Source organism: Eptatretus burgeri, chromosome 1 (assembly GCF_056783735.1).
Source record: "Eptatretus burgeri isolate ZD-2024b chromosome 1, Ebu_testis_v1, whole genome shotgun sequence".
Lineage (NCBI taxonomy): Eukaryota > Metazoa > Chordata > Myxini > Myxiniformes > Myxinidae > Eptatretus > Eptatretus burgeri.
Genome location: NC_140961.1, coordinates 96647374 through 96661784, shown reverse-complemented (window position 1 = coordinate 96661784; position 14411 = coordinate 96647374). Strand labels below are relative to the sequence as shown.

The window sequence follows — 14411 nt, the reverse complement described above, 5'->3', positions numbered from 1 at the left end:
TACACAAAAAGCAAATATAAAAGCGAAAACAATGCAGAGCTAATACCGACTACCGAGCACACGGCAACACTTATACAATGTTACCTCACAGACGGCGCCGACAACACATACCCAAAACCAAGGAAAAGAAATACCCTCAAGGATGAGGCGGGCCTGAGGCCGAGACCGGGTCGCGCCTACCCGTCTGGTGATGAGACGCGGAGCGGCGATGGCGCCTCACTCCGCGGGCCTCGCGGACAGTGTCTGGCAGGGGGTGGGAAAGGGGCCCCCTTGGTCGCACTATCTCAGCGCGGGGGGAAACAGGAGGGGGTTGCTGATGCTCGGGGTATAGAGGATGGTGTGCGTCTCCACCTCGGCCAGGACGCGTTGCCGGCCTCCCTCGGGCGTGCAGCTCCTGGCACCGACGCGAGCACCCCCTCGTCTGCCTTTGCCGCTGCCGCCTCTCCACCTCTGGACTCTCCACCCTGGACTCTTCTTTGGGCTCTCCTCGTTCGACTCTCTTCAGCTTCTCCAGCTACTGCAGGCATCGGGCTCCAGACTTCCACACTCCTGTGACTGACGAACACCGTCCTTTTATCCCCCCGTAGCTTCGCCTTTGACCCCCTCCCTTTGACCTTTCACCTCGCTCCCCATTGGCCCGAGAAAAAGTGGGCGTGAAGGCTTTTTGATCCACAAATTTGCATATATCGATCGTTCTGGAGGCGGGGCCAAATCGCCCCTCGCTCACCGATTGGACGGCAAAAAGTGGGCGTGTGTCGTTTTTGATCCGTTTTTGAAGCACAAAATCCGCGATTTTGTACACGCTGTTCAACGTGCACCCTGCACGAGTCCAACACCGGTACCCACAGCGGGGCAAGAACGGTGGCGATGCTACGGTTGCGAGGTGTGACGGGAAGGTCGTGGCGGTTGTGGTGAAGCGGCGTTGTGGTTGGTGGTTGATGTTGTGATTGTGGTGGTAATCATGGCGGTTGGTCCAAAATAAAGATAGTAAAAGAAAAACGGCTATCCTGAAGAGTCGCAGCTCGCATAAATGACATGTATTCCCACTAGACAACGGGTTTGGGCCTAACTACACATGCACTTACCGAGATACCTCACCTAAGGGACCTGAATGGTGGTTTGCGAATCTGGTAACCACAACAATATATATATATATATATATATATATATATATATATATATATATATATATATATATATATATATATATATATATATATATATATATATATATATATATATATATATATATGACTCAGTCTCTGAGATATAACAAACTTCGTTTTTTATTGTTTTCGACCAGGGTTCATTCAAAGTCTATCTTCTCCGACAGTTTTCATAGGATCTGGCTGGAAATTTTTGACAATATGGCTGAATGTAATGCCCACAGTCTTTCGTGGCCCGATTTTTGAAAAAATAATTTTTTTTTATGATTTTTCAAATATTTCAGTCCCGTTGCTCAGCTATGATGGTGTCCATCGCAATGGTTCTCATTTGCACACAACTCGGTCATGGTATGAACTTAACAACCAAGTTTCATCGAAATCTTGTATTAACGGAGCACTGGACTGAACAGAGGGACAGACAGACAAACATATCGACGGAAAAAGTGATAAGGGTAGAACAAATGTCAAAAAAAAATTTTGACTAGATCGACTACCCAACATGTCGACGGAAATACTGATAATAAGGGTAGAATTTTTTTTTTTTTTGACTAGATCGACTACCCAAAAAAAACCATTAGAGAAACGCCGAATTTTGTTCTCGTTTTGCGATGTCAAATCAAATCGTATCCACCTGAAAATTGGCACATATTTAATTTACTTTCGGAAAGGTGGCTAGATGTACTTTTCGTTATGAACTAACTATTATCTATTGTGAATTTTGGGGTGAAAATGGGCAGGACACACCCAATGTTCTTAAGAAGGAAGTAAAACCGTTACCACTTTCATTGAATAAGAAAGTAAAACCGCCTACGACGTTGATTGAAAATTGTGATTATCGACGGAAAAATGTTTTTTAATCGATGGAATGAGCAATGAGGTTTCCACGCATTCATTCAGGTGAGTATTTTTTTATCCTTTCCTGACTTGCACTTCATAAACATCCCATACGCACCTTTATTTGTAAACAACAGAAGAAAAAAGCCAAAACTAAAAAAAAAAAAAAAAAAAAGATTGCTATCAAGCTTGCCTTCCTTTAAGCCAGCAAGCAACTGTTCAACAGTGCAAAAGATTTAAACAGTGAAACAAAGATGCAGATTTGCATAACATTTGAACAGTGCAAAAAAGATGCAGGTTAGGTTTGCTCTAGATTTGAACAGTCAACGGTGCAAAAAGACACTTGTATTCGGTAGTTTTGCAGGTTTGCATTTGAAAAGTAGAATGAAAGATGCAGGTGGTTTGCTTATCAACATACTTTTCTGATCCAATCACTCTCAGCCTGTAATCAACTTCAAATTATCCAACCATCCTGAAATTGTCAAGCTCAGAGATTTTTTTCTTTATCCACTGACTCACAACTCAATCAGTCACTACTGAGCAAAAATTGTACAGCTACCCACCCTGTTTGGTGGAGCCTTCCTGCTCCAAATAAAGTAAAATAAAATTAAAGTTATTCACTCTCCTTTTTAGCTGACCATCAAGTGAGATTGTACCTGAAAATCAGTTTGTGAGCATGCAAGATCTTACTACATTTCGGTAAGTCACTTTTATGTACTTGGAAACCCCACTTCAGTAATTGGAAGACCCACTGCAGTACTTTGCAATTCAACTGCAACACTTGGTACTCCTGTTGCAGTACTTGGAATTCTCACTGCAGTATGTACTTGGAAATTCCACTGCAGCACTGGAAAATTCTCCATCATTCAGGCCATACACGTGCATGAAAAGGCAATGCACCCAAAATAATCTGGGGGGGCTATATATTCCAAGAACTAAAATCCGTTAATCGAAACGCACATTACTAATCACTTTTATGAGTTTCCAGGTGGTAACATGCCGAGAACACCAAAACGAAGAATAATTTCCCAGCGATTACCAGACGTCCGTGCACAAAGGAACGCAAGACAGCTGCAGTTGCCAGCGGTCCCACTAGCCTACATGAATGATGAAAATGTGTTCTTCGTCGAAACAGATATTGGAGAATTGGAAATAGCATGCAATAACCGAGGCAAAAAAATTCGCTGGCAAGCCACCAGGATTTTGCCGTGCAAGTGGAAAAATCCAATTGGATTTATTCCCAACGCCACCTCAATATCTGTTGTTACTGCTCAAAGGAACAAATAATGATTCTGACCATTTCCTTCAGAACGTAGTCTTTATAATAGCGCATTTCAAATGACGAGCTTTGGCTGCACTAGACAGATTCATGGATGGGATCCCAATTTTACTGTCCAAGGTCAAGTGTGTCACAATTGGAAGTCTCCATCCACAAGACAATACACCTCGACAGTTTCTGCAAATTTATTTCATTGACAGCAGACGAGCCGAACATGAAGCACGTTTGGCCATCCATCGGTACTGGTATGAAACCACAAATCGTAACAAAGCTCAGAGTTATTGCATGAGAACAACAAATACGACAGAAACCTGAAAACGGCTGTTGAAAGCATGAACCAAGAAGGAAGAGAAGATCTTCGAGTTGTCATCCACGAAAACAAGCAGCCGGCCACACAACATCCTCGCCGTTACAACGCACCATCTGGTGATGAAGAAGGCATACTAATGCCGAAGGATCCAACTGCGACCAGAGATATTGTGTTACACCAGCGTGATGGAGCATAACAGCATTTATCAGAATTACACCATGCGTACGACACACTGCAGTACCCAATTCTGTTTCCTTATGGCACAGACGGATGGAGCGTATATTTGCAGTCAGCCGCTGCACGCAAAATAACGCAAATACAGTTTTACGCATACCATTTCATGTGTCGATAGACTAATAATTTGTTACTGTACCGCAGACTGTTCCAGCAATTTTTAGTTGACATGTACTGTGAGATAGAAACAGAACGATTACATTTTCTCAGATGGGAATAGAAAGCTCTAAGAGCGGACAGCTACCAAAACTTCAGAGACACTATATTTAATAACGACTCTGATCCGCAGAACGTGGGGCAAAGGATCATGTTACCATCTACATTTATGGGCGGTCCACGCTATATGCACGAGCACACCCAAGATACCATCGCGTACGTGCGGAAGTATGGCAGACCAGATCTGTTCATAACCTCTACTACTCATCCGAAATGGTCAGAAATTACAGAAAATCTTCTACCGAAACAAACAGCATCAGACCGGCCAGATATCATCTGTCGTGTTTTTCATTTGAAATTGAAGAAACTGATTGATCTGTTGAAGAATGGAGCTTTTGGTGACTTGCTGGCATGGCTGTATTCTATCGAATTCCAGGAAAGAGGGCTCCCTCATGTGCACATACTACTCTGGCTGTCCCCAGGAAGCAAAATCAGACCCGACGATATTGATCAAGTCATATCTGTGGAAATACCATGTCCGGATTCAGAACTTCAACTGCACGAACTGGTGAAATGCAACATGATCCATGGACCATGCAGCCCTTTCAACAGAAACAGCCCATATATGAAAGACGGATCCTGCTCAAAAATGTTCCCGAAGGATTTTATGGAAGCGACGGAACAAGGGCAAGATAGCAATCCCAAGTACCGCAGGCGCACCGCAGAGGACTGAGGGAATGTAATCGCAATCACCAAGATTGTAAATAGACAGCATATAGACAATCGGTGGGTTGTACCTCACAACCCTTGGCTTTTAAAACAAATGAAGTGCCACAAGAACATTGAAATTTGTACTTCAGTCAAAAGTGTAAAATATGTGCTGAAGTATATAAACAAGGGAAGTGACCAAGTGATCATCACTATTGAAGGTGGACAAAATAATGATGAAATATAACAATATCAAGAAGCCAGGTTCGTGGGTGCCATGGAAGCTGCTCACCGAATCTTGGGCTTCCCGATGCATGAACACTATCCACCAGTGATGCAGCCGGCTATCCACCTGGAGAATGGCCAGCGAGTATACTTTGACAATAGCAATGCTGATGCCCATGCCAGAGCGGGACCACCAAAGACAACTTTGACAGAATTCCTCACCATTTGCCGTACGGATGAGTTCGCGAAAAAAAACACTTATCATGAAGTTCCAGAGTATTTCACGTGGGATTCTTGCAACAAAAAGTGGAATCGACGCAAGAGGGGAACTCCAGAACCACAATTTACCTGGTGTATTCAGAAGCCCTGTTATCGGTAGAGTTTACATGGTCAATCCAAAACAGAGTGCTATTTTTACGCATGCTGCTTCACCAGGAACATGGTCCGACATCGTTCGAAGATCTCAGGAGTCATGAAGGTGTAATCCTACCAAGTTTGAGAGGCATGTCTGGCGAAGGGACTTGCAGAGGATGACAACCATCTACATAATGCCTTGCGAGAGGCACCTATTGGACAGAACCCGGAAAGTCTTCAGAAATTATTCATTGTCCTGTTGATTTTTTGTGAACCAAGTAACCCACTCGCACTCTGGAATGATCATAAAGCTGCGTTAGCAGAGGATTTTTTCCCTCGCCACAATGTTCATGTTGACAACAACCGCGCAGGAGATATGTACAATCTTTGCTTGATGGAAATAGAAGACCACATCCTCGCACAAGGAGGTCAAACTCTGGATAACTACAACCTTCCTGTCATTGACCGTACAACGGTTGCAAACCACGCACAGGAGTACGTTCGGTATGCAAATTGACGTATGTGAACAAAACCAGTACATCAACAACCACGAGCATCAGCTGATGGCAAATCAGAGAGAAATATCTGCACTATTTCTCGACAAAGTAAACACAGCACTGCGGTATCACCAGCACTGACGCTCCTGGAGGGACAGGTAAAACGTTCCTCTTGAATTTAATTCTCGCAAAGATCAGATCGAATGGCCATATCTCTATTGCATCGAGTGGTATAGCCGCAACTTTACTAACAGGGGGACGTACTCCACCTTCTGCCTTCAAAGTACCCCTGAATGCTCACAAACAAGACACACCAACCTGCTCTATGAAAAAAGGGACAGCAATCGCTAGAGTGATGAACAAAGCCAAAGCAATTGTTGTGGACGAGGCTATGATGACACACAGGGCCGTGTATGAAGCGATCGATAGGACCCTACAGGATATTTGTGGAAATTTGAAACCATTTGGTGGCATCCTGGTAATGTTCTGTGAAGACTTCCGCCAAATACTACCCATTGTGAAGCAAGGAACACGTGCAAACATAGTCTATGCGATGCTGAAGCGATCGCCTTTATGGCACAGCGTTACAACGTACCGACTGCACGACAACATATGAGCACAGCTTACAAACGACCCCACCACTGCTAATTACGCCGACCTCCTCATGAACATTGGAGACAGTGACTACCCTGTTGAAAATAAACCGGACACCATCACTTTACCAGAAGGGATCCACCAGCACAAAACTCCATCCAAATTAATCGAGGAAATCTATGTCGGATGAACAGGACGTGTTCCAAACGACAACTGATTGTGAGAACGAGCGATACTCGGACCTCTAAATGAAACAGTGGATGCTGTCAACTCTACTGTCTTTGACCGCTTCCCAGGAGAAGTCAAGATATATAACGCAGTCAACACTACACTCACTCTGGAGGAAGTGGTGCACTTTCCCGTTGAATTTCTGAATTCCATTGAAATATCAGGGATACCACCACACAAACTTAAGCTGAAAGTGGGCTGCCCAGTTATTGTTCTACATTCATTGGATCCATGAAATATCATGAATGGCACCCGCTGTACAGTCTACCGAATGAGCCCAAATGTGATTGAAGTAATCCTGATTAATGGACCGGCAGCAGGAAAACATGCATCAATTCCAAGGATACCACTTATACCATCCGACAGTGACCTGCCATTCCAGTTCCGTAGATTACAATTTCCCTTACGACCTTGCTTTGCCACGACAATAAACAAAGCACATGGACAGACGTTCAGCATAATCGGACTAGATCTGCGTTCACCTGTTCTCTCACACGGAATGTTGTATGTTGCAGCATCAAGAGTTGGATCAAGATCAAAGCTGCATGTCCATGCCCCAGACAAGAAAACAAGGAAGTTGTTTTTAAAAATGTGCTGCAGTAGACGACCGAAGAGACCTCTACGTAACAAAATTGACTCCAAAAACTGTGAGTAACCGACATATGCTTTCATTTATGAATTACCCGTCTTTTTAGACGGGTACTTTGATTATATATATATATATATATATATATATATATATAGTATATATATATATATATATATATATATATATATATATATATATATATATATATATATATATATATATATATATATATATATAGTATATATCTGAATACACCCAGCGTTGCCCGGGTTCTTTTTGAATGAATTTAATCTTCTGTACATCAGTCTGACATGAGCCCAGTATCAGTTCCCTATTGGGCCACAGCAGTCATAGCCTAAAAGGTTGGTTAGGGGGAAACAAAAAATGTCTGGACGGGCCCCGGGAAGGTTATAGGCTCAGTGGCAAGGCTCCTCAGCTGGGGGGGGGAGGATTTTAGACGGTAGTTTATATTTAATGGGATTTTACGGCCGCGCCCATCGTAATCAATTTCAACGGTGGCCGCGGCCGTAAAATCCCAATTAATATAAACTACCGTCTAAAATCCACCCCCCACCCCAGCTGAGGGGCCTCGCCACCTCACACATAACCTTCCTGGGGCCCGTCCGGACATTTTTTGTTTCAGAGGTTTCCTCCTGTCTTTCACCATTCAGGAGGTTAGCGCGTGCAGACAAACAAACACTTTAAAAAAAAAAAAAAAATTATATATATATATATATATATATATATATATATATATATATATATATATATATATATATATAAATAACTCAGTTCAGGTCTGTGTGTCACAAGATGTCTATGAATGACATACTCTTTGAATGTCAGTTGCATTAATTATTACACGTACGTACTATATTACACGTACTATATTAATTACATACTATTGGAATGTAGCTTTTAAACCAATCGACCCATAAGACTGCTGAGATCCCTTAGAGCTTCGAAGACTCTTTAAAACGTCTTTGACCTTAAAGACTCCAAAAGACCCTTAAGACCCCAAAACCCCTTTGTATCCCCAAAGCCCTTTAAGATGTCCAATATCCCTCAGACCGTTTAATACCCACAAGACCTTAAAGATCTTGAAGACCGATTTGACCCCAAAGACCCATAAGACCCTTTAGGACCCAAAGACCCACAAAACCATCAATACCTGTGACTGCTTGACTGCATCATTTTCTGTGGGTGCACCTGTGCCCTGTTATGCAATGTCCCTGTTCCCAGTAAGCTGGTATTCATTTTGCCAGCCTCGGAAGGAGAACAGGCCGAGTCAACCCGCCTGGTGTAAATTCAACGGGACGACAAGGGCTTCAACTCAAGACCCTAAGATCTTAAGCCAGCCACCTTAACTGTTTGGCCAACACCAGGCTTAGCTAAGGAGTGAAGGGAGGGGATCAAATGGAGGGGTGCAAACAATATTTAACAAATGGCTGAGCATCATTGGCCACCCTGTAGGCCTATACAAAGTCTGTTGATGCTTCGAGTCTGGTTTACACTGCAAATGCAAGCAGTGAAACAAAAACAGTTAACTTGATGTGCAATGTGGTTTTGCTCCATGTTCTCAAAGAAAACTGATGGTAATGTGGCAGAGAGCTAACAGTCAGGCATGCTTGTGCATTCCAAATGTAATAAATACCAAAATTGTTTTTATTGAATATATGCACATTCTTCAGTTGTTTGTTTTTTTAAACCACATCTTCTCTCCTATTTAGCATGTGGCCATGAAAAACATCATTTCCAGGGACCACAGAAGCGATGCTGATGCAGTGCCTGATGTAGGTTAGGGTAGGAAATTTCAAAATTTGCTCAGGACACTTCATCGAAAGACAACATGCATAGGATCTTTAACGCACATCAGCAATCAGTGCGAGCAGACGGGTCAAGAGTTAAACGTTCATCCATGGTATGGCACACTTAGTGATGTAACACCCTTATAGTCACGTCAACAATAGACTGACTAGGGAACTCAATGGTAAGTGCATCTCTGCACCTGTCTACTTTCAAGAATTTATGCGAAGAAAACAAAAAGGATCGAAAAATGACACCTATCTTGAGGCTCCAATATTATTTTCAACTTGTTGTGCATTAGCTGTTGCAACAAAAAAGAAAGAAAAAAAGAAAAAAAATACACCAAATATGGAGGCAACAATCACAGACATTACCGTCCAGGTGCTGCGTCACGGTTGTGAACCTTTTCTTCACGGCTCCTCTGCATCTTAGAAAGGCGGCCCATAATGCGTGCATCACAGGTACGCAGTGCTTTAGCTGCCTCAAGGGCCTGTTGCTGCTGGGTGCAAGCTTGCAGCAGACGACTAAGACTCTCTCGCACATTCTGTTCTCTCTCCAGTTCCTCCCAGGCGTCCTTGTCCTACAATAAAGGGAGTGTAAATCAACAGCCGAGAATATATTGGCAGACACTAAATTCCAAAACATTAGAAGCTTAATAAGCATCTGCTCTTCCCATTTCAAGATCAGTTTCTATAAAAAATAAAAATAAAAACCCAACCATAAATCTTCAATTACAATTCAAACACTTGGAGCTTCTCAATTTTCAAATAAAGATCCAGGATATTTAATGTGTTTGACACGACAGATAATATGCCTAAAAGTTGAATCAAAACCTACAGCGGTCAGAAATACTCCAGTATTTTGATTCGGCAGTGGGCAGGTACGATTCAGCATATCCTCATTACACCCGGGACTGATGACATTATACTTTTACTTCCTTCTTCAATCCTGCAATTTTTAATTTTAGTAATTTCTGGTTTGATCTAAAACTTGTGAAAGTTCAAGTGGCTGCTACACACTGTCTTTTTGGACAGATGGACCATGGTAATTTCCTGTGGATATCTGTGCCACTTGTGCTGAGCCTATTGGTGAAGACTATGCACACAGAATCCACCTTCAAATATCATCATCTCAGTGGTGTGCCCAAGAATCCTGCCTGTAGATCCCTCTCAAAACAGTCCTCTGTGAAGTGGGCGGATTTGTATTATTAGCCTGCTGTTGGACTTATTCCGAAATGGGGGCTTATGGATTTGGTCTCGATTTTCATGTCCGTGCGTCCGCAATCATATGCCAGACATATATGGACCGATTTTATTCCTACTTGGCAAAAATACAACACATGATGGTACACATAGGCACGTCATTTTTTTTTTTTTGAGATCATATCCAAGATGGCAGACTGGCGGCCATTTTAGTTGTAACCCCCGAATGTTGAACATGACCTCAACCATTTCTCAGACATGCATTTACCGATGTTGTTCAAACTTGGCACACTGACAAAGAATGATGGCTTACATATGCCCGTTATTGATTTTTTTTCCAGAGAAGATCTAAAGGCTCCGTCACACCTTGACGTTTAAGCCAGCGAATGAAAAATTTGCCGAACCAAGCTGGCACACGTCAAATACGTTATGGGTAAGTTTTGTATACGTTAATAGCACGCTGACATACGTCGTAGTACGCTGGCATACGTCATATGCAGAGTGTATCGAGAAATTTTCAGCATGTTGAAAATTTCTCGACGTACGACACACATTCTGCATACGCTGGCATAAGTTGTAGGCACGCTACGCGATCGTTGACACATGTCGACATACGTTACTCATAAGTCGAAACGTGTCAATGTCATGGTTAGCATCAGTGCTCCAGATTCCCTGGTTTTTGTTTTTTCTTCGGTGTGACTGATGTTGACACTTTGATTTCTAGTGCGGTTACGATTTAAATCATTGAGCGGCAGCCTATTAATTATATTATAACTGCACTAGAAATCGAAGTGTTAACATCACCGTCATACCGAAGAAACCCCCCCCCCCCAAAAAAAAAACAAAACAGGGAGTCTGGAACACTGACACTAACTATTACATTGATGAGTTTCGACTTGTGAGTAAAGTACAAGTAACGCGTGTCGACATGTGTCAACGATCGCATAACTTGCCTACAACTTATGACCAGCATTATGCGGAACGTGTGTCATACGCTGGCATACGTCGAAAAATTTCAAGCATGGAAAATTTGTCTAACACCTCGGCGTACTACGGCGTATGCCAGTGTGCTCTTAACGTATACAAACTTACCCATAACGTATTCGACGTGTGCCAGCGTTTTAGCCAAATTTTGCATACGTCAGCCATACGCTGGCTAAATCGTCAAGGTGTGACAGGGCCTTAAGATGGTCAACTGCCGACCATTTTGTAACTTAAATGTGTCCCCAACTATTTCTCAGACATGCATGGTCTGATTTTGTTCAAACAAGGCACAAGCACAGTACATGATGGCGTACATGTGCCCCTCATGTTATTTTGCGATCTGATCAAAGAGGGCCGACTGTTAGACTGGCGTCCATGTTAGTTGTACATAAATATAGGCTAACCCTTTAATTCCGTAGGGCAAAATTACTAAAACAAAGGGGGCTATGACATTTTATTTAATTTTTTACTTGTTCTTTGAAAGGTTGAAGTTTCTTGTACTCAAAATGTCACAAATACTGTCAATGAAGCATCAAACAAGCTGCTCCATTTTTCAACAGGAATGGGTGGGTAGAGAAAACCTTTATCAAAGCACTTAGAGTACTTACCAGAGTTGTTCTTTTAATCCAGATTTGAAAGCTTGCACCATTACATGATGTAATCAAACCCTTTGACATGCAGTACTTTCACCAAGTGATCGAGTGCAAAAATCTTGTCAAATTCACAAAATATTTCAACTTCACACTCACAATATCCCAAGAACACATAATGTACTCTCAGCTCTGTGAGAAAAAGTAATGACACCACTGTCAGGGGTGATACACGCACCTTCGGGTTTTCCTTCCCTTTAATGTACGTATGTTATTTGTGATGCCGAACCCAGCATGTTCTCCAACGACTGCAATCCAAGGTTGTGAACGAATGTACAGGTCAGCTACCAATCAAATGGATCTTTTTCAGAAGGGGTCAGTGACTTCTGAGTGGTGTTACAGTGACTACATCAACAGAGAAACGTTTTTGAAACTTGTATTTCAAATAAACAGATACAAAGTCAAATGAGGAAGTTCACTATTACATACAATGTCCAACTCCAATTCCCGCGTTGAGTTGTTTTCGCCGCCCAGTGTCCCAGTCCTGCTGGCTCAACTCACACGTGTTCACCTCGTCCACCAGAGTTGTTGAATGATCGAGTCTTAACGGGGTGTTCTCTTCCGTACATTGGACCATCCAGGATGATTAAAGAGCTCAAAGAAAATTATTTCCCGATGCACAATCTTCACGAGTTTTAATCAACCAGGTTATAATCGGCTCCATGCATTAACAACCGTTCTGGACATTAACACCTCGTTCACTCAGAGTTAAATTGAGCAGAGGGATGATCAAACACACGACTCGTCACATCACCCGTCTCCCTACACCTCCCTCTTGCGGGTTTATATAGTATCACAGAACAATCCCTTGCCTTTCAGGAACTGGGATTATAGTCCATCCTGGAAGTTTTGTCTGAGAACATTGCAGCACCTTCAAAAATCTCACCAGGCAGTTTACAGTACAATACTGTCATTTACAGTCAAAATTAGCTCATTACATCAAGCAGTTTATATGACAATTTACCGATCTGTGCCACACAAAAACTATAACATATAAATGTAAATTTTAGTCGTTCATTTTTCAGCATTTACTCATGCTTACTCACAAATAGCACAACATCTAAGTTTTAACTGACAAATAAGCCCCACCTTTCGAAAAATATTTTTGCAAATACATGTTATTTTTTTGCAACAGTCAGTTAAAATTAGAGGGTGCAAAACAAGCCAAAAAGAAACAATCACAGTCGACTCGTACAATTAGCTCACCCATTTTTGTATCCCTTAATGGCTTGAATATAGAACCGATAGTTCTGTCAGAACAACGCCCACCGCATTATCCTCTCACTGTCAATCTTACAATTCTGTATGTATGACAGGGGCTGATGATCAATCTGTATGATGAACTCTTGGAATTTCATAACAGGAGTCGTTAACAGTAGGCCTTTTATTTTAATTTTGCTTCCCCGTTGTCTTGATTTGAGTCTGTGTGCGAGGCCTCAACTGTAGGATTTATTTATTTCATACCATTAATCATTTCCTTTTGAATTAATGTCCTTTGTGAATATTTGTTTTAATATCCATTAAATGTATTCCTTTTAAGACACTGTAGCATTGTGCTGTCCTGGTGCAGCACCTTGTGTTGTGCTCCTCCCCGTGCTGGTTCGCCTCTCCGCCATTACGCCCTGTAAACGTGAGCGCATTAATCCCTGAGTCTCGGTTGTAGCCTTCAAGGGAGAAGCTTTGCCATCCGTCCAGGTAGGGTTTTAACCCCCTGGATACGACAGTATGTCACCGAGATATTCATATTTAGCCAATGTTAACTGCATCATAAACCTATGCTTAAATAACTATTGTGCATGTACAGTAAAACCTCGATTTTATGGATTTTGGATTCAATGGATTTTGGATTCAATGGACAAAAATAGAAATTGGCCAAAAATAAAAAGTTTGGGGATGCTCTCCTGTAATTCACGATAATACTGATAGAGGGCGCTGAGTGACGTGTTAGTCCGGGAGCCCGTGGAGATTTGTTTAGCATTTCGAGTACAAAAGGTTCGAGGCTTGGAATATGATGGGATACAACATGGGACCCTCAAAAACGGGCATTCTCAATTTTCATCTCCCGTACCATTCCTGGGGGCGACCACTTAAAGTATCCCCAAATTCAAGTTTAATTAGCATGATTGAGTACATGAATGAAACCAGTGCCAAAATGTTCTCCGAGAAGGTAGAAATAAAGATCCGCCATTCTTAAGTGTCAACTCCTGTACTTAGCCTACTTAAGAACGCCCCCAATTACCACGTTAATTAGCACGATCGAGTACAAAAAATGAGACTTGCACCAAAATATCCAGTGGGGTACCCTGACTAAGTTTCGGCCATTCTTAAGTGTCAAATCCTGTACCAAGTCCAGTTAAGAACGAGTCAAAGGTCAGGGTCAGTGCTGCTGGGGGGGGGGGGGGGTTAAATAGCATAATTAGGTACATGAATGAAACCAGCGCTAAATTGTTCATCTTTGGGGTGAAAATCAAGATCCACCATTCTTAAGTGTCAACTCCTGTACTTAGTCTACTTAAGAACGCCCCTAATTAGCGATAATTACCACGTAAATTAGCATGATTGAGTACAAAGATGGAAGTTTGGGCAAAATGTCTC

General features: G+C 42.2%; 1 protein-coding gene across 4 annotated transcripts in view; it reads right to left on the bottom strand.

Moving 5' to 3' along the window:
* Positions 1-14411, bottom strand: part of LOC147035003 (rhotekin-like) — a 164734-nt gene that overhangs the window by 110832 nt on the left and 39491 nt on the right. For all 4 annotated transcript variants that reach the window (XM_085892324.1, XM_085892320.1, XM_085892312.1 and 1 more), the window contains exon 2: positions 9355-9560. In XM_085892324.1, coding sequence (XP_085748450.1) covers positions 9355-9560 — 206 coding nt within the window. The remainder of the gene's footprint in view (positions 1-9354; positions 9561-14411) is intronic.